At 45.4% G+C, this 25,015-nt stretch overlaps 1 protein-coding gene across 1 annotated transcript; it reads left to right on the forward strand.

Annotated features, from left to right (window-relative positions):
* Nucleotides 1-6,012: 6,012 nt before the first annotated feature.
* GPR132 (G protein-coupled receptor 132) lies at nucleotides 6,013-23,364 on the forward strand (the record flags this gene model as incomplete). Its single annotated transcript, XM_082485780.1, is given in 5 exon segments — nucleotides 6,013-6,087; nucleotides 6,614-6,682; nucleotides 7,140-7,163; nucleotides 7,165-7,239; nucleotides 22,231-23,364. Coding segments are annotated over 5 exon segments (1,365 nt in total). The 3' UTR covers nucleotides 23,353-23,364.
* Between the last annotated feature and the right edge of the window lie 1,651 nt (nucleotides 23,365-25,015).

Below are 25,015 nucleotides of genomic sequence, written 5' to 3' on the forward strand. Positions count from 1 at the left end.
AGGTCTCTAAGATGCACTGTGTGACAACCAGCTGCGCTATGCCAGGCAGCTCTTGCCAGGGTATCTGCTCACACCAGTGCATGAAGGGGTAGGACTGTCAAACACGATAGGGCGTTTCTCTTTGGGGTGACAGATTTTTGCTTGATGAGGGCATGATCAGTCACTTATTTGACTTACGGATTTCCACCACTGACACACATGCCATCAGTGAAAACTGAGGATGACCAAATTTCTACACGCCATTCTCAAAAACAGGCAAATCAAAGGCAGGAGGATTTTCAAGCACAGATGTGGCATGCAGGCATTTCTGCAGCCTGACAAACCAGAAGTAATCTGTGTCATCCCACGCTATGACAGCACAGCATGCACATAGAAAAGCCAGTGCATCAAAAATCTCAGTGGCTGACACTTCTGTGTTTCCTTTCCAGCAGCACAACACAAAGGATTCTGCATTCCCGGCAGACTGCGTGCTATGAACCAGACGTGCATGGGGAACCAGAAAGTGGTGTGAGCTCTGTGCTGGGCTCAGCTCAACCTCAGCTCAACAAAAACATTGTTTTGCCACTCAGCTGCCCTGATTGCCAGGGTGGAGTGGAGCTACACTGCACGTGTAAGGGGAAGACTCTGGAGATAGGTGGTTGCTGGGAGGAAGCTGAGTTTTGGTTTTAGCAAAGAGCTCATCCCACACTATCCAGCTTGAGGGATCCAGCCTGTGGTTGATCCTGACATCAACTGCAAAATACACCACAGCTGGTTTTTGTCCCTATCCCAGACTAACAGCATCACAGCCACTGTAACAGATAAACCAGGTTTGAACCACAAGCTACTGAGACCCTTTAATAGGCATAGTTGTATACCATACCAGTGATATTCATTCATTCTTGAGAGGTGAGCCCATGCCAACCTCATGAAGTTCAACCAGGCCAAATGCAAGGTCCTGCACCTGGGTCGGGGCAATCCCAAGCACAAACACAGGCTGGGCAGACAATGGATTGAGAGCATCCCTGAGGAGAAGGACTTGGGGATGCTGATTAATGAGAAGCTCAAAATGACCCAGCAATGTGCACTTGCAGCCCAGAAGGCCAACCGTATCCTGCGCTGCATCAAAAGAATTATGGCCAGCAGGTTGAGGGACGTGACTCTCCCCCTCTGCTCCACTCTGGAGACCCCACCTGGAGTACTGTGTCCAGCTTTGGAATCCTCAGCACAAGATAGATGTGGTCCTGTTGGGGTGGGTCCAGAGGAGGGCCACAAAGATGATCAGAGGGCTGGAGCACCTCTCCTATGAAGTGTCCTGGTTTGAGCGACACAGGACTAATTCCTTTTATAATGCTTGGGTAAACTGCACTTTTAGAAGACTCTAGTGTCTGAATTTGTGAAAATATTTACTTTATAGCCAGCTATTGTATGTGGGTTTCAAGGTCTTAGTGTTTTTGAGCTTGCCAGGTGCAGGGATGAGGAGGAGTGAGACCTGGGAACTTGACCCAAGCTATCCAACAAGATTATTTCATACCATGAATGTCACATTCAATATAAACCAGAAAGTTTGCTGTGAAGTGTTCTCTCTCCCTTGATGGAAGTGGCCCAGAGATTAAGTGGCAAGGTGGGCGTCACCAGATCCCAATGGACGTGATTAATAAAATAACAGCTATGTCACCACCTGCCAACAAAAAGGAAACACAAGCCGCCTTAGGCGTTGTGGGTTTACGGAGAATGCATATTCCTGATTACAGTCAGATTGTGAGCCCTCTCTATGAAGTGACTAGAAAGAAGAAATCTATTTATATTTCAACCCTCATGTTTCCTTGGTTTTCCCCAGTTCCCCTTCTTGGGTGGGTAGGGGTCATTGTGTGATAGAATAATTATCTAAACAACAATAAATTGTTGTGGGTTTCTCAAACCATAACATGAAGACAGGCTGAGAGAGTTGGGGTTGTTCAGTCTGGAGAGGAGAAGGCTCTGGGGAGACCTTATGCAGCTTTCCAGAATCTGAAGGGCACCTACAAGAAAGCTGGAGAGGGACTTTTTACAAGGGCATGTAGTGACAGGATAAGAGGTAATGGCTTCAAACTGGAAGAGGGGAGATTTAGATTAGATATCAGGAAAAAAATTTTCATTCTGAGGTTGCTGAGGCACTGGAACAGGTTGCCCAGAGAAGTTGTGGAGGCCCCATCCCTGGAGGTGTTCAAGGCCGGGCTGTATGGGGCTTTGAGCAACCAGGTCCAGTGTGAGGTGTCCCTGCCCATGGCAGGGGGGTTGGAACTAGATGATCTTTAAGGTCCCTTCCAACCTAAATCATTCTATGATTCTACAATACCAGTGCAGGGGGCCTTGTACAGGGCTTGGTCAGAGGAGCACAGAGCTGGGCAGACTTCAGTCATCAATGCTTCTGAGCCCCATTCTGGCTGTTGCTGTCCTGGAGAGACTCTTGAGCACTTTCCTGCCTTGCTTTTATCATTAAGAAACTCCTACTTGCCATCCTGTACGTGCTGCATTCCCCAGACGGGTCTGCAGCTCAGTCCCCATTCAGCGTGCTGTCTGGTAGCAAGAGAAGCCAGACATTTGGCTTTTTCCTACCAAGACCCATACTTCAAGGAGCTGTTCTCATTTCCTCATTTTCCACACTGCAAAATTTAAAGGCGTGTTCCATCATTTTCCAAGAAAAATGAGCCTCAGTTGCTTACAAAAAAGATACACAACTGTACAAAGATTGTCTTCTTGGGTAATCTTTTGTGGAGCTGTTATGTGAGTTTGACTCTCTGTTCATATGTATGTGGAGGCAGGAGAGGCGGGTGATCTGAGATTTCCTCCATTCATGGGTTCTTGTTTGTCATGACCACAGGAAGATAACACTAGCACTGAGCATTTTCATGTGCAGTGGAACAGAAAAATGCCAAATATCCTACCAGCTTTTCCCTTGACAGTTTCTAAATGAAAAAGAGGAGTGCAAACCTCAGTCTGAAGGTCTTTCAAAGACAATGGACCCCATCAGTCTTCCACAGTTGTTTCTGTTTACTGGTCAATGGTGCACAAACATTTTCTCTTTCATAGTGCTGTGAAAATACCCCAAAAAAGGTCTGTGTTTTGCAGCAGCGAGCTAAAACAAACCTGGACTCTTTTCTCTCTTATTCTTTGGACAGTCACTGTACCCCAGTAGGAAAATGATGAAGAGTGCAGAGAAGACATCTCGTATGCAGCTTAACTTCCTTAAACACGCTACCTTAAAGACAACAATCTAAATAGCACCCAGCAACTAAAAGGTAGAAAGAACTACCATCAAAATGCCCAATCTAAGCTCACTGGGGCTCAAAGAAACACTTCCATTTACTTCAATTGGATGTACACAGAGGCCAGAGGGTTTCTGCCTTCTGCTATAAATGGTTCTTTATCTGATTTTTTTTCTGCCTGGATATGACATCAGTACAATACAACTCGGGCCAAAATTTATACTGCTGTACTGCTTGTATTATCTCTACTGAATACAGACTAAACTTACTTGAAATGTTTGGTTTGGTTTTGCTGCCCACAGAAGCACTAGCTCTGTTTTCATCTCCAGTTACAGAAGATCTTGTCAAAAGTTTCTGAAAGCATCTTCCAATGGGAAATCTTGGCATCAGTCTTCAGCTTGCTAGGGCAATGATTGTGGGTGATGTTGATTGGGGCCATATTACTGAGAGAAGCATGAAGCAGCTGTGACTCTAAATAGTAATGTTTTTCAGCTCTGTCTGAGGAAGATTCAAGGGCACGGAGACATGTTGTCTTCCACTTCTCTATGGAGGACCACGCAATTTTCAATGTTTCACCATAAGGAAAGGCTGAAAGAGCTGGGATTCTTTAGCATGAAGAAGAAAAGGCTGAGGGGAGACCTTATTAATGCTTACAAGTATCTAAAGGGTGGGTTGAAGGAGGATGGAGCCAGGCTCTTTTCAATGGTTCCCAGTGACAGGACGAGGGGCAATGGGCACAAGTTAGAACACAGGAAGTTCCGTTCAAATACACGGAAAAACTTCTTTACGGTGAGGGTGACAGAGCACTGGCACAGGCTGCCCAGGGGGGTTGTGGAGTCCCCTTCCCTGGAGATTTTCAAGACCCGCCTGGATGCAGTCCTGAGTAATGTGCTCTGGGCAATCCTGCTTTAGCAGGGGAGTTGGACTAGATGATCTCTAGAGGTCCCTTCCAACTCTGAAAACTCCGTGATTCCGTGATTCTGTGATTCCGTGTTAAAATCTAGTTGGCAAACACGTATGTGTCCCTGGATATCTTAAACCCTATATCAGTGTTTGCAAGTAAGCATCACAGAGAGCATAATCAGACAGATATTTGACTGCACAGTTGACTGCATCCAAATGGAAAATGTGATCTGGTACACCAAAAATACTGCAGAGGAGCCCACCAGTCTCCACAAAAACTCCAGTTCTTCAGGACAGAGAGCACTTTCCCCTTTTCTGTCCAACATCTATGAATGAAGAATGGTCATCTACACAGAGAAATCACTTCTAGCCATCTCAGAAACATTATTCCCATCCTTCATGGTTTTCTTTGGGTTTGGTATCTATGCGCAGGAGGACGAGGATGAAAACATGGGTTTGGAGAAGTGCGCAGACTGGACCCAGCGCTATGTCCAGCCAGCCTGAGCTGCTGCAGACACAAATTTCACCCGTTCTCCCCGGCAGATGGAGGCTACCAAGTTATCTTCAGCCTCTTCTTCCCCAGTTCCTTCTGGCCCCTGAGAATGAAGTGCTTTTTACAGAAAGACCCTTCCCCAGAAACCCTTTCCAGCAGAACTGAACCAAAGTAACTTTTTCACCCCAGAATGAAAGTACATGCCGAGCATTTCTTTTATTTTCCAGAAGAAATGTTTCGCTTTTGATACAGCTATTGAGAGTAAATTCAGTTATCTGCTTGCCTTAGGTTGTAACCCAGTTCCTCCCTGTCCTACCTTAGCCCCCAGCAGCCTGCAGGCACTGACAGACCCTCATGGGGACCTGTAAGCACTTCACCACAGTTGGACTGGTGGAAGTTGATCGGAAAGTTGCCTGAAAACTTAATACATCTGGTCATAAGTGACTTCCTCAGTGTCACACATAGTATCTGAAAAGACACATGGAACGGGTCTCACAAACAAGGTTTAGGCTGGCAACAGAACACTGGGCTCTTCTTCCTCCATCACTTAAAGCCTGAGCTAGGGCACTTGATAAGGCTTATATCCTCCTTTGTATCAATGTCCTTTGCCATTAAGAAACTCATGCAAATCTACTCTTCTTCTCAAAGCTGCTCAAACCCCCATCTCACCTTCTTTAGCATTCTCAGTCTTTTGTAGCATCATTGGCACCAGAATGGTCTTTCCCTCATATCACCATCCCCTTCTACTGGTCTGTAATACTGCTTCTCCTCCATTTAAATACCTAACTGTAAGTATACACAAGTGAATATATGTGTAGCACTCAGGGTGGGTATTACCCTCACTGTATAAATAAGGAACAAGCACCTACTGCAGGCATCTCGTTCCTCTGCCAGAGCCTGGTAGCCCAAGCCAGTAGGGTTTGGGGCAGTTTGTTGGTCTATCGTCCTTCTATGGCACATTAGCACAATGATTAAGGTGCACACTGAGACCACGAGTCCAAGAGATGAAACTTCTGGTCACAAATGGAATCTGGCAGTTACAAGAGCTGAACCTACATCTCCTCACCCATCTACAAGTGACAAATCTGAAAGCGATCACTTCCCTTGTCAAGGCTTTCTTTTCTCTTAGCTGCTGTTCTGACTGCGCTGGTCAATCTCTGCTTCCTCCATCAGCTCATGGTGCCACAGCTACACATGCCCAGCAAAGACTCCAAGCATACCTATGCATGTCTCACAGCCCTGCTAGCACAGCAAGAAGGACAGATTAATTGGAGGCTGGAGTGAAACAGCGAAAGCCTAAAGTCCCCCAAGTGGGGCTGTGCTGTCTGGTTTGGCACAGAGGGGCAGGAAGCACATCCTTTCTCACAGGCCATCTCCTGAAATGCCACCATGGCTGCTGAGCCACTGCCTTGTGAAAGGCAGCAGCCATGCACGGCTCATCTCAAGTCCACTGTGCAAGAGCACGTGGGCACTCTTTCGTATCTGAAAGCAATACAGGGGACAGCAATGAGAACAGACGGTTTCAGAAGACTTTTTGAAACCTTTGACTTTGCGGCAATGTTGCAGAAACTCTGATACCCTGCATGCTCCGCTCAGTAGAAGCGTTATAGCCCTCAGTCCCTCGGCTGCACTTACACACAGATCCACCAGCACAGTACTCTTTGTTCCTTCTATCTTCCTGCTAATTCCACATGTTCCTGTCCTGACCATTTGTTTTTTCCCCTTTCTGATTACCCTCTACTTCCAGTAACTAGTAAATAGTTTCTTCTGCCTCTTCTCACTCTTTCAGTATATTTTCAGAAGTGGATCTTCCCCACGGATATTCCGTGCCATAGACATCTTTTTACAATGACTTTCTCAAGCGATGACAGAACTAAGATCTTCAAGGCTGGGGTATTCCAGTCACCCTCCTATCTATAACTGTGCGTCTGACTACAAGTGACACACTTGGGGAGCCTGATGAAGTCATGAGCAATCTACTTTCTTTTAGCTCACGCCACTTATGACTGTATGTGGTATCGTTAGCAACTTCCTGAAGTCTTTACAGAGCAGCCTGCCAGTACGGCACGAGTTGGAGCACTTCATCGTCTCCTTTGCAGAAGCCAGAGAAAAAAGAAGTAAGTGATTTCTGTCCCCGAGGCAAGGCATTACTTCTACTTAGCAGTATTTTGCTTTGTTCTGCTTTGATTATCGCTTCTCCACGGTGTGCGTTTGGGGCTTCAGAAATGCAGACTCTGTTCATGTTTCACCGTAGTCTAAATCTCCTTGTGATTGATACAACAGACATAATGTGGTTTGGGGTCTGTGTTAATTAGAGTTCATTGCAGTCAGTGGAGTGTTCACTACTTGTCTTCCTTACAAATTCCCTTTCCTACAAAAAAACATTTCTCTCTTACAAAACAATTTTAGTTCCAGTCAAGCATAGATGATAATTATGATTGTAAGATTTTGGCAGGATACAGGTTGCTGTGAGGTTAGACTTAACTGTCGCTACAGAGTATGAGGCATGAATACAGAATTATATTAGAAACACGAATGCTGGGCTTCCTTTGGCAGACCTTAAGAAGAATTCACATCCCGCCTTTCCTCTCATCCTTACTCTGCTGGAAAAGCAAGACAGGCATTTTATTGTGATGTTTACCTGCTGGTTTATAGTGACTAATTGGATACACTACATTTCTTCTTTTTCTCCATCTTTTATTCACACAGTAGTGCTGATCTCTGGCACTCGGAAATGTGGAGACTGAGTTAAGATTATTTTTTTTGTCAGATATTTTGGGAGCTGACTTGTTTCTCTGAGACTTCAAAAATACTGGGACCATGCTTAATGCTCTCCTCAGCAAACCAAAAACCTTGCTTTTAAATGAAAGCTGATACTCTTTTGCATTTAGCATAGCCGTTATTTTGCATAGTAGCTGCAGCTTTAAGGAGACCACAAGTTCTGTGATAAAGTCACAGCAATCGCACCACACTGGTAGATGGGCAGAATGAATCAGTTTGTGTCTTTTCCTTTAAGACTTTAAAGGATCCTACTTTTGTTTTGAGAGATTCTGAGATCAGAGAGGATCTTTCCTATGCTAGATAAGATTTAGCAAAGGGTAAACATACTACCAGAGCCGGACTGACCTGTTGACTTGATCAAACTGAATCATTTCCTGAATTTAGTTCCTCACAGGGTCTTCTTGCTTGGTTTTCTTCTCTCTGTTTTCTTCCCCATTTGTTTGTGTTTATGTTGCAATAGAAAGCACTACAGATTATAGCTACTGGCTTCTCTTGAAATTTTAACATAGAGTTTGCTATTCTGCCTAAGACCAAGGAGCATCTGGTCTTAGTTTTAACCTGCCCTTCCCATAATCCCAGTTAGATCAGCTGCTGCCTCTAAACCAGCAGTTCCTTAACTTGTAGTAACCTTGTTGGGGGGATGGGGGTAAACGCAAAAAACCACTTATTCTGCTCTTTAGCACTCAATGAGTAAGGCTGATTTTCTTCCCAGGACTCTTCTACAGTTCTGTGCACAGGACACTAAAAATACTCACAGTTAGAACTGAGCGCTTTCTCTGTACAGATTTCTGTCTGAAACTGCAGACGGCTCTTTCAGGTTCAGCATTTCTCATATCTCTGGAGGAGACACTGATTTTATAGCCTCACCATGATCACGCAAACAGCGTTGCTGTGAGAACAGAAGTGCCCGAAGGCAGTGCTTCAACTATCTCAGGCTGCCCTGACAAAGCCCAGTCCCCCTTTGGAGCTGAAACGGAAATTTCACAGCTCTGTGCAGAATGACCTTGCCCTCCCAGCCAGGTTCCTTTATTTTTGTATACGAGAGGCTACAAAAGTGCACCTAAGTCAGTGGTTCCCAAACCAGCAAGAGCTGGGAGTGGGGAAGTGGAGAGCAGTATTGGTGCAGTTACAAAGAAGGTCATGCCACTGCTCACATTAGCAGTTGTGGTCCCGGTGCAACAGGAACGTGGCTGGAGCGGCGGCTGCAGTGACTGCTGCACCAGACAACATGAGGACAGGTTTCTGTGGCTGCTGACCATGACTTAGTGCCTCTACATCTGGCCGGAGCTCAGCACGAGCTCAGGTTTTGCTTGCCTTTTCTCAATATTCAGTGCAAACTTGTTGTGTTCTCAGTGTGCCGTGGGGTGTAATTAGTCATGAGCAGTTCAGTGCTGAAACTGGTGTTGTCCCATTTCCACCTGAGGTTGCTTTTTCTCCTTTTAGCCTTTTTCCCTCCCTGCACAGACTCAGCTGCCTGTCCAAAAAACATCTGGGTATCTCCACACTGCTCCTGGCTCCAGGGCTGCTGTGCACAAAGCCAGGACAGGCCTGGCAGGGTTTAGCAGATGGGACACCTTCTCACGTCCCTCTGCCACACATTATTGCCTCCTGAGTGGGGTGTGTGTCACTGTTTGATAAGCACTGCTTTAAATGGAACTCTTTTGGGGCCAGTGTATATGGGGGAATACTATTTTCGCTTAGACCTGCCTCCTATGCTGGGGCAGTAACGGAGCAGTGAAGGAGGAGATAGTCAAGGATCCCACAGTTACTGGCAGAAATCCCTCCATCTTTACTGCTGCTTTCTGTAGAGCACATCAGGCTTGACAGAATCTGTTTCTTAGACTACTGCTACTTTGACCTTATCTGTTTTCATGAATCGAGGATATTTTTAAAGCAGGGTATTTAGTGCAGATGCATACTACCAAGCACATCTAAGGTTCAGACTTGGCTGCTGCTGTTGACGGAGCACAACATGTGACAAACATGTTCTCCAAGGACAAAATACCCTGCTGTGGACCTGAAGTGTGTAAACACCAAGGATTCAGCATTGAGTTTCGGACCTGAAAAATGAAGCAGGGGGAATATCTGGGAGCTGGGATTTTTACATCAGTATCCTCCCATGTAGACTCCAAGGGTCTCAACCAAGAACTTTGTGGCAGATGTACAAACAGCCAGAAGAGATCACAGCTGACGCTTTGGACAAGACACTACAGGAGATTTTGCAGACATGAGTGGGCTTACAGAGACGTCAGAGACACGTGTAGGTGCAAAGGGGAATCTTTGAGCGTCACAGTTTTTGCTGGTATAACTAAGGTCTTAAGGGGAAAACCCTGCCGCTGGTATGTGAGCTAGCTGGCTATAGGAGGTGACCCAGATGGCAAAAAAGGAAAACAGTAGTTCTCCAATTAGTTGAGAGTGAATCATAGGATGAGAAGGAACAAAGAAATTGAGTTTCATGGTAAATGGAAAAGAGGGAAATATTGGTGTCTGGGTTCACAGCACTAGTAAATACCATTTTTTAACTGCTCTGTTAAATAAAGGATTGTTTCAAGTATAGAAGGCACTGCGGGTTTCACATGGATTTGCAGATCCCACCTGCCTAACACATTCACTTTAGACAAAAGTAAAACAATTTTGAGGGGAAATTAGCTAGACAGTGACAAGCAAAGTGTCAGTGAGCCCAAGTCTGGCAGGTTACAAAATTATTTTGGGCATCTTTTTGCTCTGTTTTTTCCCAGCAATCTCTTTAGTACTGATGATGCTACCAGCAGCGGTACAGCTCCCACGTCACAGCAGCTCCTGCACAAACCCACAAAGGCAGTGCCAAGACCAGTAATCCCCCCATGGGAGAGAGTTACTCTACTGTCACAAGGTCAAAGCTCAACACCGTCTTTTTATTTTCCTACTACTTGCAGAGAGCGGCCGTCCTGTCTATGCTCACTCTTTTCAGTAGAGCAAAGCCACGCTCTGACTGGGGGATTTCAGAGGGATCAAAAGGACAACCATATTTTGGGGTTGTAGGAAAAGCCTGTGATCCCTGCGACTGTCGCTATTGCAATGGAGGTGTCAGTGCAGGAAGGGGGGAAGCTTGTGAATTTGGGAGTTTGATCAGGACATGTGTTTCATTATGAATAAATATCCTCTGCAAGTGTCACTGCCTGGTGGCAGTCCTGCCTGGACACTTGTCCCCTGAGCCAGCATCCTCTGGCTTCCATGGGAACTTGAGTGACAGAAGAGGTATGAGTTACCATTTGTGGATCTCCTGGGACAGCAGTGGTTTAAAAACCACTGACTGAATTGGGACAGAGGCAGGGAAAGCAGCAGCAGGATGGTGAAAGGCAGGAACAACCCACGGCAATGCAGAGACCACATATAAGGAAAGACAGAGCCAGGCGATGACAGGCTGGCAGGATGCGACCAGGTCAGCAATGGAGAGCAGAGCCTGGGCAGGGCTCAGCAGTGACAGGCCAACAACACCCAGGACCAAGCTGCGGTTGGACACAACCCTTGGCCATTAATAAAACCAAACCAATGTAGGGAAAAAAACAAAGCCATTGGCCAGCCACAATCCACAGCCAACTTACAAACAAGCAATGAAGCTTACCACAAGGTAGGATAACTGCATGGCCACTAAAACACGTGCCCTCTGCAATGACAACATTGCTCTGTTCATGTGTGGCAGCAATAGAGCCTGAGGTCCCCAAAGCCTCCTTGGGTCCAGGCACACAGCGATGCTGGGTACCAGCTGAGGGCTACCACAAGCCATCGGCGTGGCTGTGTTGCCCCCATGCTGATTGCCTTGCCTGCCTGAGAGGTAATGAGATTGAACGTTCACACCTCTGTACATGATCCTCCTCCTAGCAGGGACAAGTCTCCCTCTTGGCCACAGGGTGGCTGTGGCTGTTGTTCACTTTTTCATGCACAGACTTGAAGGACTTTACTTAGGCTTTGAATTGGTCCAGGTGTCACACGTGGCCACTTGCTGGCATTCACTGAAGGGTGAGAAGATGTATGGCCTCAGTCCAGAAATCTCCAGCAACTCCTGGTGACCAGTTGCTGCCCCAGAGATGATTTTGAGTCGTGACAGTTTGGGGTGAACACAGCTCTAGTACAGGCCTTTCTGTGGCTCCTAGTGTGTTTCTAACTGGAGGTGCCAGAGGTTTGGCAGGAGTCTCCTGTTTGAAGGCCCAGACAACTGAAGCCCAGAAGAAGGAGGAAGGTGTCCATAAGTAGCTGCTGGGGAGATTCTAAAGTCTAGAGGGTGACAGAGCATCTCGTTATTAGGGGCACACCTTGGGATTTGAACATAAGTCTTGGTGCTTCTTTGTTCAGCCACCTGAAGTCAGATTTTCCTTTAACCTGTCATTTAGACCCACTCAGCTCTAGCAGCGTGCCGGCACAGACAGACCTCCTTTCCTTGTTAAAGCAGCTGCTCCCTCATACCCCAGCCTGCTCTTTCGGGAGTCCAGAGCAGTATTCACCCACATGTAAGCCCTCAGTGTTAAAACTGCTGGCACTTGGCTGTGTTTTGACACCCAGGAGCAGCCCGGGGCAGGTCAGAGAAGTTGTGCATGGGAATACCCCCTGTCCTCTTCTTCTTCCAAGACGTCATAGTTGCAAAATGAGCCAGCAAGAAAGTCTGGCCAGTTCGGTTTGTAAATGAGCCACACGAGTTACAGAAACCATATTTAAATAGCCCCCACTGCCAAGGCTATCAGTTAAGCTGTGATAGCTTTAGGGAGGCATCGAGCACGAGTGCCTGCTGGTTTCATGTGTGAGGAAGGTGTGCGGAGAAGAGAGTGTGAATCAGCAGCACAAAACTCGCCAGTCTCAGGGCTGCTCCAAAACCTATGCTTTCCTCAGCCTTTTGATTTGATGGGCTTTATAGATTAGTCTCAAATTTATGATGGCATTTCTGATGTTCCTGTTGGCTCTCCTGGCCATGAAGCCATTCTTCTGGATATGGGACATTTTCTAAACAAGCTGGTAGGCACCAGGGAGTAAATCTGCCTTGCAACAGCCGCTCTCTGATGCTTTCATGGAGGACTGAGAAACTTTGCCAGATCCAAAAGTCCCAAAATCATGAATCACAACCTCAGAATCATAAGACCGGGGAAAGATGTCCACTAGTATGGGGGGATTTTGAGGTCTGTTTTTTCACCTGTGAACTTTCCCTATTTACTCTGTATGACACGTATATAGTTTTACCTACTTTTAGATGTGTTGAATAAGATGGGTTTAAACCCTGTAGCAGGAGGTTTCCTTTACACATTTCTCTGTTACTTGCCTGGAATTCTTCTCTCCTCTGCAGTCCCTCACCAGGTAGTGTAACATGGCACTAAGACACTCAGTTTATGGAAGGATCACAACTTTAAGCCGAGTCCTTTTTCAACCCTGAATTATGTGATAGTTTATTCACAGCTGCTTATTTTAGCAGAATACTATCTTTAATTGTAGATTGTGGGAAAGGGGAAGCAGATATGTGGATCTACGTAAACACCCACACAAAGGTATTTAAAATCTCTAGTTGCTGAGAGTTCACATCTATGAACAGTGTATCACGAGACAAATCAAACACCTTCTTCTTATCAAAAATGATTGCTGAGTTTCCCTCCTGAAAGGCAGATGATGAATATCTTCTCTCTTCTGACAAAAATCTACTTCTTTTTTTAATAAGATTGCCTATATCTGCAGTATAGAGTTAAGTATTAAGGCTGTATAACCAATCTCAGGGTCCTGCTGCTTCCTTACAGCAGCTATTTTCAGCCTACAAATGCTCCATAGCTTGTTTTAACCAGCACTAGTCAACAGGGGGATTGTCTGCTTCCACCACAGTGCTCTCTGTTCAGTGTTTTGCAGTTGGAAATTAGTGTAACCGCTGATGCAGAAGAGGCTGCTTCTAGCAAAAAATCTATGTGAACTTCAGATGACGACACTTGGTGACCAAAACAAAGCATATGCCCTGCCTCGGCTCAGCGGAAGGCAGCTTAGAGGTCTTTTTTGTTTCTTGAGAGTCTTCTCCACAGCTGCAGCAGCCAGGGAGCGTTCAAAAGAGGGTAAAGCTCAAACAGAAATCTAGCAAGTACAAGAAACTTGCCACTTTCAAGAATCACAGGGAGATTTTTTTCCTGACTAGGCATTAAAGCTGCTTCGTACAGTGTTTATTTGTCTCTGCATCCAAATCCCATCAGTGGTTTGCTTCTGATGTAGCTGGGATGGAGGCAGATATTTTAAGACAGAGCTCTGCTGAGGCTGGATTCCCAACATAGTGCTGTAGCTTTAAAATGCCTACAGAGCTTTGAAACAATATTGTTTCAAAATTATATATCCCTATATTATATTATATTCAAATTTGAAACTATATGGTTTCAAATCCCACTATCTTGTGTGCGTCAGTAAAAATGACCGGTCTGCTGGGTAATTAAGTGAAGCCATTGCTGCTTTTCCTTTGTATGCTGAGACTTGCTTATAGGAGTGACTTCATCTACTAATTTCTTTATTACTAATGGAAAAAATAAACCAGTTCACTGACTTGCTGGGCTAACGGGTCATAATCTATTTTTATCCACAAAGTTACCACAAACATTTTTCTTACTATCAAGAACAGCAGAGCAAATAATCCACCACGGCAGTTTCTTACTTTCCATTAAAGTTAGCAGACACAAAAGCTAGTGGCTGGGAAGTTTAATAGTTCATAAAGTTTACAGACAGGTGATGTAGGTCCTGCATGAGAAGCAGAAGCCCAGGTTCAGCAGAAGAGTGATATTGCTGGTGATGAGTACTGTAAGTGGCATTTCTGTTGTATCTAGGAATTGATGATACTCGATTTGAGTGACCAGACTGACGTCATGTTAGCACTCTTGTGTCAAATAGTTACAGTACTACAGCCCACTAAGGAAAGCACACCAAACCCCTCAGGAAAAATTCAGGTGCGCTTTCATTAAAGGCTGATTTGAGCTTTAAAACATGCAGGTTGTTAATCCTTCCAAATATCGAGGGCAGGAAGGAAGGTGTGAAGGAATGGTTTGGTTTTATCTTAACCATTATAAGACCTTCTTTTTTAATTATTCTTAATATCCACATACATTCCTCAACATTTTCAGCTCTAACACTCATCCTTGGCATAGAATGATGATGAGAAAATTATTAGAGAATGAAAAATATATAAATAATGTGCTCTGCTGATCTAATTGTACTCATGTTATGGATTTCACTGGGTCTTTTTTCTCTTCTGTCCCTCTGTATCTCAAGTGAATTAATCCAAAGACTTTCAAACAGTGATTTGTTCAACTATTGTGCTTTTTTTTACTTCCCCCTCTCTTCCTTGTAACTGTATCTGCGATTTTCTTTTTACCTTTCTTAATAGGGCTTATTTTTATCACTCCAACTTCCCTGTTGGAAATTGAAACATTTTTACATGCGTAGCTCATAAAACAAAAAACAAAAGGCAAAATAAAGCATTTTGCTTCCCCCTCTTGTTTTCACTTCCCTCTTTACACCTCAGTGTTAGCAAAAATACTTCAGTCTCTTGAGGGAAGACCCAATATTAATGCAACTGGCCTGAATGAGCAGCAGGAGCCCCCAGTCAGGTCTCTGCAACTCTCAGGACCCTTGTCTGGTTTGTTCAGGGACCATATTCCAGTGAAGGTCTTAATATTCTCTCTGAAGCGATAAGCTCTAAGCCGACAGGCTCCCAAAAGTCCAGGCGCTTTTCAGGGCTTAGCAGTGGCATCTTCAAGGCAAAAGAACTGAAGAGAGTGATGTGGTTAGACATGCTGTCCACCTCCACATGACTCCAACGGCCAGATGCACTGCCCATCCAAAGCGCTCTGCTTTGCACTCGCAGCATCCGCAGAGAAGGTACCCGGATGGGCAACTTGGTTGCAAAGACCTCTGAATAGTCAGCAGACATCAGCAGTGCCTCTGGGGGCTGAGGGAGGATGCAGCTCACACTAGGGTCAAGCTGCTCTCAGTACAACCCCTACCTCCATCTGCCTCTGGCTGCTCCACTCCTGGCCATGTGCTACTTGCTACTAATTCCCTTGTCCCAGCCCTGCTGCTACTTTGACCCTGGTGAGCCACTTCAGGAAGGTCAGCTGCTGGACAACTGACCCAGATGGAAAAAGGGGACATGTTTTCTGCTAGCTTACCACTCTGTGCATGTTCACTGCAGAGCCAGGTGTGTGACCTACTGGTCAGGGACAGGGCAGAGAGAAAAAAAGGTGAGAGCCAGGCTGTTATACTGGTGTGGCTGTGATGTGAAACCACATGCATAGAGCATCCTGGGTTCATGATATCATCTCGCACGAGCTGCATAGGGCACTTCTGTAAGACAGTTCAATGCTCCCTGATGCTGGGTAGGAGAGAGGACAGATGACCATCGCACAGGCTCTCCTGCACAACAAAGCAATGCTTTGGGCCCTGTCCACAAGATTGAAGATCTGATTTCTAGACCAAACACAAGTTTGGTATTTGAAATCTGCTACTTTCTAGGAAAGTCTGAGAAAGAGCAACTCCTGGTAAATCCGGGCCACCTGCCACAAGGAATGCAAGGTGCACTGGATCAAAGAGAAGGTGAAGAAAGGGCAGTCAATCTCAATCTGGTTTCACAGCCCTGCTTGGTGGGTCTGCAGCAAGACCCTTCTGCTTTCTCACCACACTACAAGAAAATGGGATTTCACGTCCATCATGCCTCTTCCATCCACAATCCTTTTTACTTGGGCATCTCCAGGTGCCCTGCCCTTTTCCGGGGTTTTGTCTCCATAAGGTTTCAATACACTAGAGCATGTAGGCACTCCATTTCAGGAATAAGAAATGTAATTATCTATTCATCTAACAGTGTGAACGTAACACAACATTAGAAATGCTAGGCCTACCTACACCAATATTGTGGCTATAACCTAGGCCAAGGGCAGGTGTCCAGGAAAGAGTGTAAATACACAGCAGGCACACAGCAAATCTTCCTTAGTGGATTACTCCATCCTCCAGTGATTTGTGCTCAGATGCTTTCTGAGCCAGAGGTGATGTCTCTGCCCTGGAAGATGAAATGTTTTGCACGTCTTGAAGGGGAGAAACATGCATATGCTGACTGCGGTTTCTTGTGTGCAGCAAGCCTCATGAAGCCAGAAGCCTCAGAGTGCTGCTAAATATACGTTAAGCTGTTGATGCAAAACACAGCCAGGACCTGATGTAGCACCTAGTAATGGTTGGTGATCCCTAGCAGAACAGGATAGGTCACAGACAGTTGAGAACAGCTACTTTGGACGGGCTTTGCTCAACTGAAAGCTACAGGACAGCTAAGAAACCTAATGCATTGAAACAGCTTGTCTCTCACCAACGTGTTCTCGAATATCGCTCATCCTTGACATCACAGCTACATTTGACCCTTTATAAATGATTGAAAATTGCTGGATGTGATAAATCTCTTAAGTTCTGCTGTTCAAACCAATGTTTCTATCTCTAAAATTACTCACCACAAATATTAGCAGAAAACAAACCCTGACACGGTGCATGTTTTTTTTTAGACGAGTAATTATTTTTTTTATTTTATTTGAATGATTACTTGAGATGCAGGTTAGCCTGCTCCAGTCCTGCACCAGTGTGGGACAACAACAAAGTGCTCACAGGTAACCAGCTGCCTCTTTAGATAAAGCAATTATGAATGCTACATTCAAGAGATGTAGCATTCATTCGAGAGGTGATACTTCCATCACAGCCCAGCCACCACAAAAGATGACAGAACTAGGAATCTTCTGAGCTGAGCCAAGTATCAAAACAGCAAACTCTAAAGGCCTGACAACAGGATGAAAATATGCGTTCAGTTGCAGAGAGGCAATGTCACAGGGAGAAATTTCATAAATTGTCTGCTGAGTGCTGCTTTCTGATCTTCAGTTTAAGGAGGAAACCCTTCCACAGGCCATGAGAGCTCAGCAGAGACAAGTGAAGCTCAGAACTGGGGCTGGATGCAGTGGCCAGGTCCAGAAGAGTCTTCCCTGGACAGGGCAGAGAGCCAGGAGAAGGTGAAGGTGAGGGAGGGGACCAAATGGACATCTTCCTCTCCTCCTTCCTGATATGGGGCTGACACAGAGCATTATTGCTGAGAAGGATCCAGGCTCCTGAGGTGACAGGCCAGACCTTCAGGAGAGGTTGCTGACTGGAGGTTGGCAAATGTGACACCCATCCACAAGAAGCGCCAGAAAGAGGATCCAGGGAACTACAGGCCAGTCAGTCTGACCTCGGTGCCTGGGAAGATCATGGAACAGATCATCCTCAGTGCCATATACGGCACATGCAGGAGAACAGGGTGATCAAGCCCAGTCAGCATGGATATGTGAAAGGCAGGTTGTGCCTGACAAACCTGATCTCCTGCTATGATAAGGTGACCCACTTAGTGGATGAGGGAAAAGCTGTGGATGTTATCTACCTGGATTTTTGCAAAGCTTTTGACACCATTTCCCACAGCATTCTCCTGGAGAAATTGGCTGCTCGTGGCCTGGACAGGTGTACTCTTTGCTGGGTAAAAAACTGGCTGGATGGCCATGCCCAGAGAACAGAGGTGAATGGAGTTAAATCCAGTTGGTGTCTGGTCACAAGTGGTGTCCCCCAGGGCTCTGTGCTGGTGCTGTTCTCTTTAATATCTTTATCAATGATCTGGATGAGGGGATCGAATGCACCCTCAGTAAGTTTGCAGATGACACTAAGCTAGGCGGGCGTGTGGATCTGCTTGAGGGTAGGATGGCTCTGCAGAGGGATCTGGACAGACCGGACCGATGGGCCGAGGCCAATGGTATGAGGTTCAACAATGCCAAGTGCTGGGTCCTGCGCTTGGGTCACAACAACCCCATGCAGCACTACAGGATTGGGGCGGAGTGGCTGGAAAGCTGCCCGGCAGAAAAGAACCTGGGGGTGTTGGTGGACAACCGGCTGAATATGAGCCAGCAGTGTGCCCAGGTGGCCAAGAAGGCCAACAGCATCCTGGCCTGTATCAGGAATGGTGTGGTGAGCAGGACTAGGGAAGTGATCATCCCCTGTACTCAGCACTGGTGAGGCCCCACCTCGAGTACTGCATTCATTTTTGGGCGCCTTACTACAAGAAGGACATTGAGATGTTGGAGCATGTCCAGAGAAGGGCTACAAAGCTGGTGAGGGGTCTGGAGGACAAATCTATGAGGAATGACTGAGGGAACTGAGGTTGTTTAGCCTGGAGAAGAGGAGGCTGAGGGGAGATCTTATCACCCTCTACAACTACCTGAAAGGAGGGTATAGGGAGGTGGGGGCTGACCTCTTCTCCCTGGTGACAAGTGATAGGACAAGAAGAAATGGGTTCAAGTTATGTCAGGGGAGGTTTAGATTGGATGTTAGGAAACATTTTTTCACTGAAAGGGCTATTAAACATTGGGACAGGCTGCCCAGGGAGGTGGTGGATTCGCCATCCCTGGAGGTGTTTAAAAAAAGGGTAGATGTGGTACTTAGGGACATTGTTTAGAAGTGGTTTTGTCAGGGTAGGTTAATGGTTGGACTTGATGATCTCAAAGGTCCCTTCCAACCTCAGCAATTCTATGATTCTATGAGAGACATTCAGCACATGGTTTTTCCTCTACAAGTGTGAATTCACGTCTTTGGCTGCACTTTGCCAGTTGAGGCTTTGCGGATGGCATTTGACAGTCATTTAAGGGTGAAGGTCTCTTCAGCTTGGCCTCAGCCCCGTCGCTTAGGCCATACGCCAAAAGCCAAGGAAAAAAAAGCATGGCCTGTGTAGGCAGCTTAAAAAGTCCCAGGCACACCCTTCCTGAGGCTCACTCATGGGTGCTAAGCATGGGAAGATTTGAAGCAGAGCAGGAAGGGTGGAGGCAAGGGAAGAATGCACGAGAAAGAAATATTGGGGACCATGTGTCTACACAATAGCTCTTCTACCACTTCCTTCCTGACCTGCACCATTGTGGGCTGCTTGCTGGTGAGACAGGTACCTCTGAGGGAAGCATACCTTCACACAACGCATGGCGAACAGCAGGCGTAGGCAGTGCAGAAAGGAGAATATTCAGACAAACAGAGGGTCAAGAGAAGTATGCAAAGCCCAGGGGGAGGGGAGGAGAGCGCACCTTCAACCACTCTTGAAGGTTTTTCTCCTAAGGCGTGAGGGGTAGACAGCAGCTGGGTAACCGAGATAGCGTGCGACTCTGCCACATCCCCGCCTTGGCTGTGGCCATCTCCCTTACGTGTCAGTTGTATTCGCCTACTGTGCTTCACCTTAGAAGGGGAGGTCTCCAAGACCAGTCTGTGGTGTGCAGGTGTACAGCAGCTTTCACATTGGTCAGACGTGTCTGAGTCAAGGACAAGCCCTTGTATGTCACGTCCCAGGTGAGATGTGGGCAGAGAACTGCTGCTGACCCTGAAATCAAGCACTATTTTTATACCCTCTACACAGCAATTTGGTAGGTGGCCCAGAGAAGACCCCACCTCGTTCACCAAGGGTGGCAGATGCCCAGAGGCAGCAAAACCTCAAGTCACCACCACCTCTTATTGCAAACATTGTTTTTCTAAGTTAACACCAGCTATCAGTACACTTTCACTGCTAGGAAAGAAGGGAAGTAACTTTACACCCTCTCATGCAGAAACCTCACAGCAGCCCTGCTGAGTACCGTGCCATCTCCCCCCGGCGCAGCAGTGAGGATCCTCTTCTCCAGTCATTCTTAAGACGGGACATTTGAAACTAAAGGAAACTTCAGTTCCCCCTTGAGAGGGTCTGAATATCCCCACCGGACCTCATACAGTCCCATTCTCAGATGTGGCCTTCTGGCAAGAGATTTTAGCCCAACTAGCACGGCAACCGTTGCCTGCTAACCCTCATGAACATGTCAGCATGCGAGTGGAGCATGGTTTGCCGCAGGGGGAAGTGGAAGGTAGTCGCAGAGTGTGGTTGCACCCTCCGGTGTACTTGTTACACACACACACAGCATTTTCTCAGTTCCTCTGCCTGTGGAGGCCCCTTCCAAATGTCCTCCACCCCAGGGAACAGCTTACACTGTCGCCAGGGACGGGGACAGCAGGTACTGTTGCTTGTGCTCTGTCTGCTCGCTTGCCAGGATGTCTTCACTCAGAAGCCGCTGTCATTGAGCAGGCTCTGACGGCATTGAGGTACTTGCTGGAAATGAACACCCCTTGGCATGGGCTGGGAGAACCTCTCTTGGTGTTTATGGCTGTGGCTATCACTGCACTGCTGTGAGGGTCTCGCAGGCTAAGGCAGCCCGTGTCCGTTTTCTCATACCACTCTCATCATCTGGTAATTAAACTAAGTCGGGGACCTGATTGCCCTTCAAACGCTAGGGATCTTGCATGGAAGGTGCTCTGTTACGCATTCAGGGTGGAACTGCTTACACCACCCCAGGGACTGCTCTTGCTCACATGGAGAGAAAGGTCCCCACCGGCTTGTCCACCGTTCTAGAGATGCAGGAGACAATCCCACAGCACTAGGAGCAGACTGCTTCCCCTTGGTCTGCTTGGAATGGGCCCAAACAAGCAACAAATAAGTGTTCCGAGGCTCCTAAATGCTATCTTCTCTCCTGCATGAACTCAGGGTTAAAGAAATTCCTCATACACAGTGTGGACCAAGAAAACTCATGCCTCTCCTCTGTCTGAAGGGACTCAATCTCTGTCAACATATCTCTTCCTTCTGGAGTTAGCTGACTGTTCCCTGGAGCAGGTGTTCAACCCATAAGAGAATGCCAAAATATTAGGCCAGACAAGGCATTTTTTTATCAAGGATGTTATACAGTGGGCACCTTCAACTCATAAATACAGCAAACAAATTTTTAAGGGCACACAACACCACTATCGTGCACCCACCGCCATATTCCTCTCCACTTGGAGAAGACTTCTGCATGGAAATCTCCATCTGACTTTGCAAGAAATGAGTCTCCTAGCACTACTTAACACTAACCAAATGCCAGGCCTGCTCTTGCATATGGTTATCTTGGAAAGGTGGAGGTTTTTGTAACCATACCTGTTCAAAGAGCGTTCATTTTCTTCACCTCCATTTCTTAAATGCACATATGTTCTTCTCTTTGGTCTTGTTTATTTCCTCTAACTGCCCTTATTTCCTTTTGTTTCCCAGAGGTGTCAAACAGATGCGGTAGGCAGTTTCACTGGCTTACTATGCTAGGTGTTATATAGCACTACACGTTTATGTTCTTCAGCTGCAGATATTCTTTAAGAAGAGGGAGAAGTATGAATTAGCTAGATCTGAACCACTGTGTTGTAATACAGTGTGGAGGTACACACCAGTGGACAGATTCTGGTTCCTGTACACTGGGTAGTCTCTGACACAACAACTACCACCATCCACTTCAGACGGTTCTCCCATCTGACTGACCATAAATGATAGCTTCTTTTGGAAGTCTGCCTCTAAAATCTCTACTGTTTGCATTTTTGGCTACTCAGTTTGGGAAAAAAAAAAAAAAAGAATGGAAGACTAATGCCCTCAATTTCCTCTGGGAAGTGACTTCAGTAATTGATCAGCAGCTCTGTCTTATTTATAAGGCAGTCTGGTTTGGGGACAGTTCCTGATACCCTGTTTTAGTGAACAGGCATGCTGTAGTCCAGAAATTCCTTGTGAAGAAAGGCACTTTTTCCTGGAAGTAAATCTGAACTGACTCCCAGAGGACACCACAGGAGGTCTGGGAAAACTTGCCTGTCTTAGATGCTTCCCCGAGACAAGCACCCCACTTGTTCCCCTGACATGTCCCGTTGGCACCTAGGGGACCATAATCTTTACTGACACATTTTTAAGTGATGCAAATGCTAACTTTCCACCCTGTCTTCTGGTTCCAGGAAACACCAGCTCGAAAAAGAATAATGGAAAATTGTACAGACACAAATAGTAACTCCGGTTGCCCAGAAATTCCCTACAAAGACAGCAAGAGACTTCTGATCGCTGTTTACAGCATTGTTTTTGCCATAGGCCTTCCGGCAAATTGCTTAACTTCCCTGCTTACATTTGTACAAATCCAAAGGAAAAGAGTAATTGCCATCTACATTTTCAGTTTGTCATTGTGTGAGCTGATGTATTTAAGTACCTTGCCTCTCTGGATTATCTACGTGCAAAATAATCACTCGTGGAATTTGGGTGAATACGCCTGCAAAGTAACAGGATTCATCTTTTTCTGCAACATATACATCAGCATTCTGCTTTTGTGCTGCATTTCTGTGGATCGTTATGTGGCACTGGTGTATGCTCTGGAATCAAGGGGGAGAAGAGGACAGAAAAAAGCGATCATAATAGTGTGTTTTCTCTTTGCAGTGGTTGCAATAATCCACACTCCGGTATTTCACATGGACAGTTCACAAAATGGTACTATGACAACCTGCTTTGAGACTTTGCCCCTTAACATAAAATTGGCTTCTTTCAGCTTTGCTAGATTCCTATTGGGATTTGCCATACCTTTCACAGTCCTCATTTTCACAAACTACAAAATCTTCCAAAGTACAAAAACAAGCAGCAGCTTGACTTGTAGCCAAAAAGCCAAAGTGAAGTATCTGGCTATTGCCATTATAGTAATTTTCCTGATGTGTTTTGCTCCCTACCATGTGGTACTCATCATAAGATCCATATACTTTATGTTTCATCAAAATTGCTCATGTCCCTTTGAAAAAGATGTATATTCAGTTTTTACAGTGTTTCTGTGTTTAGCTACTGCAAACAGTGTTGCTGATCCAATCATCTATGTGCTGGCTAGTGAAAATGTCAGAAAAGATTTTTATAGAAGTCTGAGAAGATGGAGATTGAACTCCTCCAGGCTGAATTCATCCACTAATAACAAGTCTGAAAGCACAAAATTGAAAATGTTAAAATCACAGGAAGGAAGGCTACGAAAAGAAAACAAAGAATTACCAGATTCATCTGACATTCAAAAGACCTGTAGTAGTGGCAAAGACCAAGAAGGTGGCAGCTAGCAGTTAGCTGCTGACACAAAAAAGAAGTTCCCAACATCAGCTGTGGGCTGCAGACTGCAGCCCACAAGTATTTACATGCTGACATCCGTAGGAGGTTTTGCCACAGGGCATGGGCGAGCAACTCCTTGAGGACACTATGGGAGCAATACTTCTTATTTCTGTTTGTCTCCTACAGTAAAGTTTGCCCACCATTGTCATTGGTGAAAATATTGCTTTGCAAAGACGTGTGGAATAAACTAAGTCATTTACTTTGACTCAAATTGAAATCTCACAAGCTTGGTTTTTGGAATAGCTCCTTTCCTCATATGAATTCAGAACCAGTTTTATCTTCTGAGCTGAACAACAAGAAAAAAAATGCCTGTTGAGAAAGACAATGTAGGGCCCATTCTTATGGCTGAAATTTTTACTTCTTGAGGAGGTACATGTTCAGATTCTCATACACATACTCTCTTGTTAACGTTTGCGGTTAACCAGTGGAAAATATTAAAAATGAGGAAGTCTTTCAACAAGAGCCTTGAAAATGTTCCTAATGTTTCAGTATGCAGCTTTATCTACCTCGCACATTCTGGAGAGTTAAAGGGTAGAACAGCAGCCTGATGACACAGACTGACGGTACTTCTAATTGTATTAGTCAAGATCCTGCACTGTCCTGAAATTCTTAAAATGTACAATTTTAATGCTTGATATTTTACAATTAGTATATTTTACTTGTTTTGCAGTTAAATCTGGAATGCACTGAAGTATATAGAAAATTTATACACCTCTGAATGGTGTCATGGACTGTTTTTATGCCATCTCCAAACGTTTGTTGAACTTGTGTTTCACTTCTGACTAAACTAACACTTCCCTTTTGGTATTGATCCAGCTTGTAGTGTGTAGGAGTCCGTGCAAGTGTGAAGTGCCACACTGACACGGAAGGGCTGGCAGCATGGAGGGGACAGTCCCTTCTCCCCATAGATGGGAACTCCCTCGGACATGCTGGTGCTGCACACATGAAACTATGCTGGGGCCCATTTCGTTGTTGCTGCTGCCACTTTTGCTATGACTAAATTATTGATGGTAGTTTCCTGTGCCCTCAAGCCAGAAATTAAAAAATTAGAACGATACAAACCTGGCAAGATTCATCTAAACAGCTTCTTCACATTTTTTATGTGATCAAAGTAAAACAGAAAAAGATCATGGATCAGTTGGAAGTTTGAGGATGTTTGTAAAGTGTTTCACAGCATCATTCTGCTTCATCTGTAACGTATTTCTGTAATATTTTTAAATTGGCATTAATGTTGACCTTTCTGAATTGGACTAACATTAGCCAATGTTAATGTTTTTAAATTTTCATAGGTATTTCTGTATATTATGCTTTATTCTTATGCCCTTTTGCAAAGAAGCACTGTGACAAAATGGCATTTCCTCAAGTTATGGTATTTATGACATATTTAATTTTTGTATTATTTAATGACTCTTCTGGCATCTTCTTATGAAAGGTTTGTAGTTCATATAATACTGAATTGAATCGGAGATTGTTTCTCAGAAAAACTTGAAATTCTGTTGTGATGCTAATCAACAAACTGTGGGTTTGTATTTTCATGTGCATCCCAGAGATCAAACTCTCCAAGGTATCAAGGACAGATCTGCAACATGCTGAATATCTGTAACTTTGCTGAAA

Source organism: Vanellus vanellus, assembly GCF_965231255.1.
Source record: "Vanellus vanellus genome assembly, chromosome: 6".
In the NCBI taxonomy this organism is placed as follows: Eukaryota; Metazoa; Chordata; class Aves; order Charadriiformes; family Charadriidae; genus Vanellus; species Vanellus vanellus.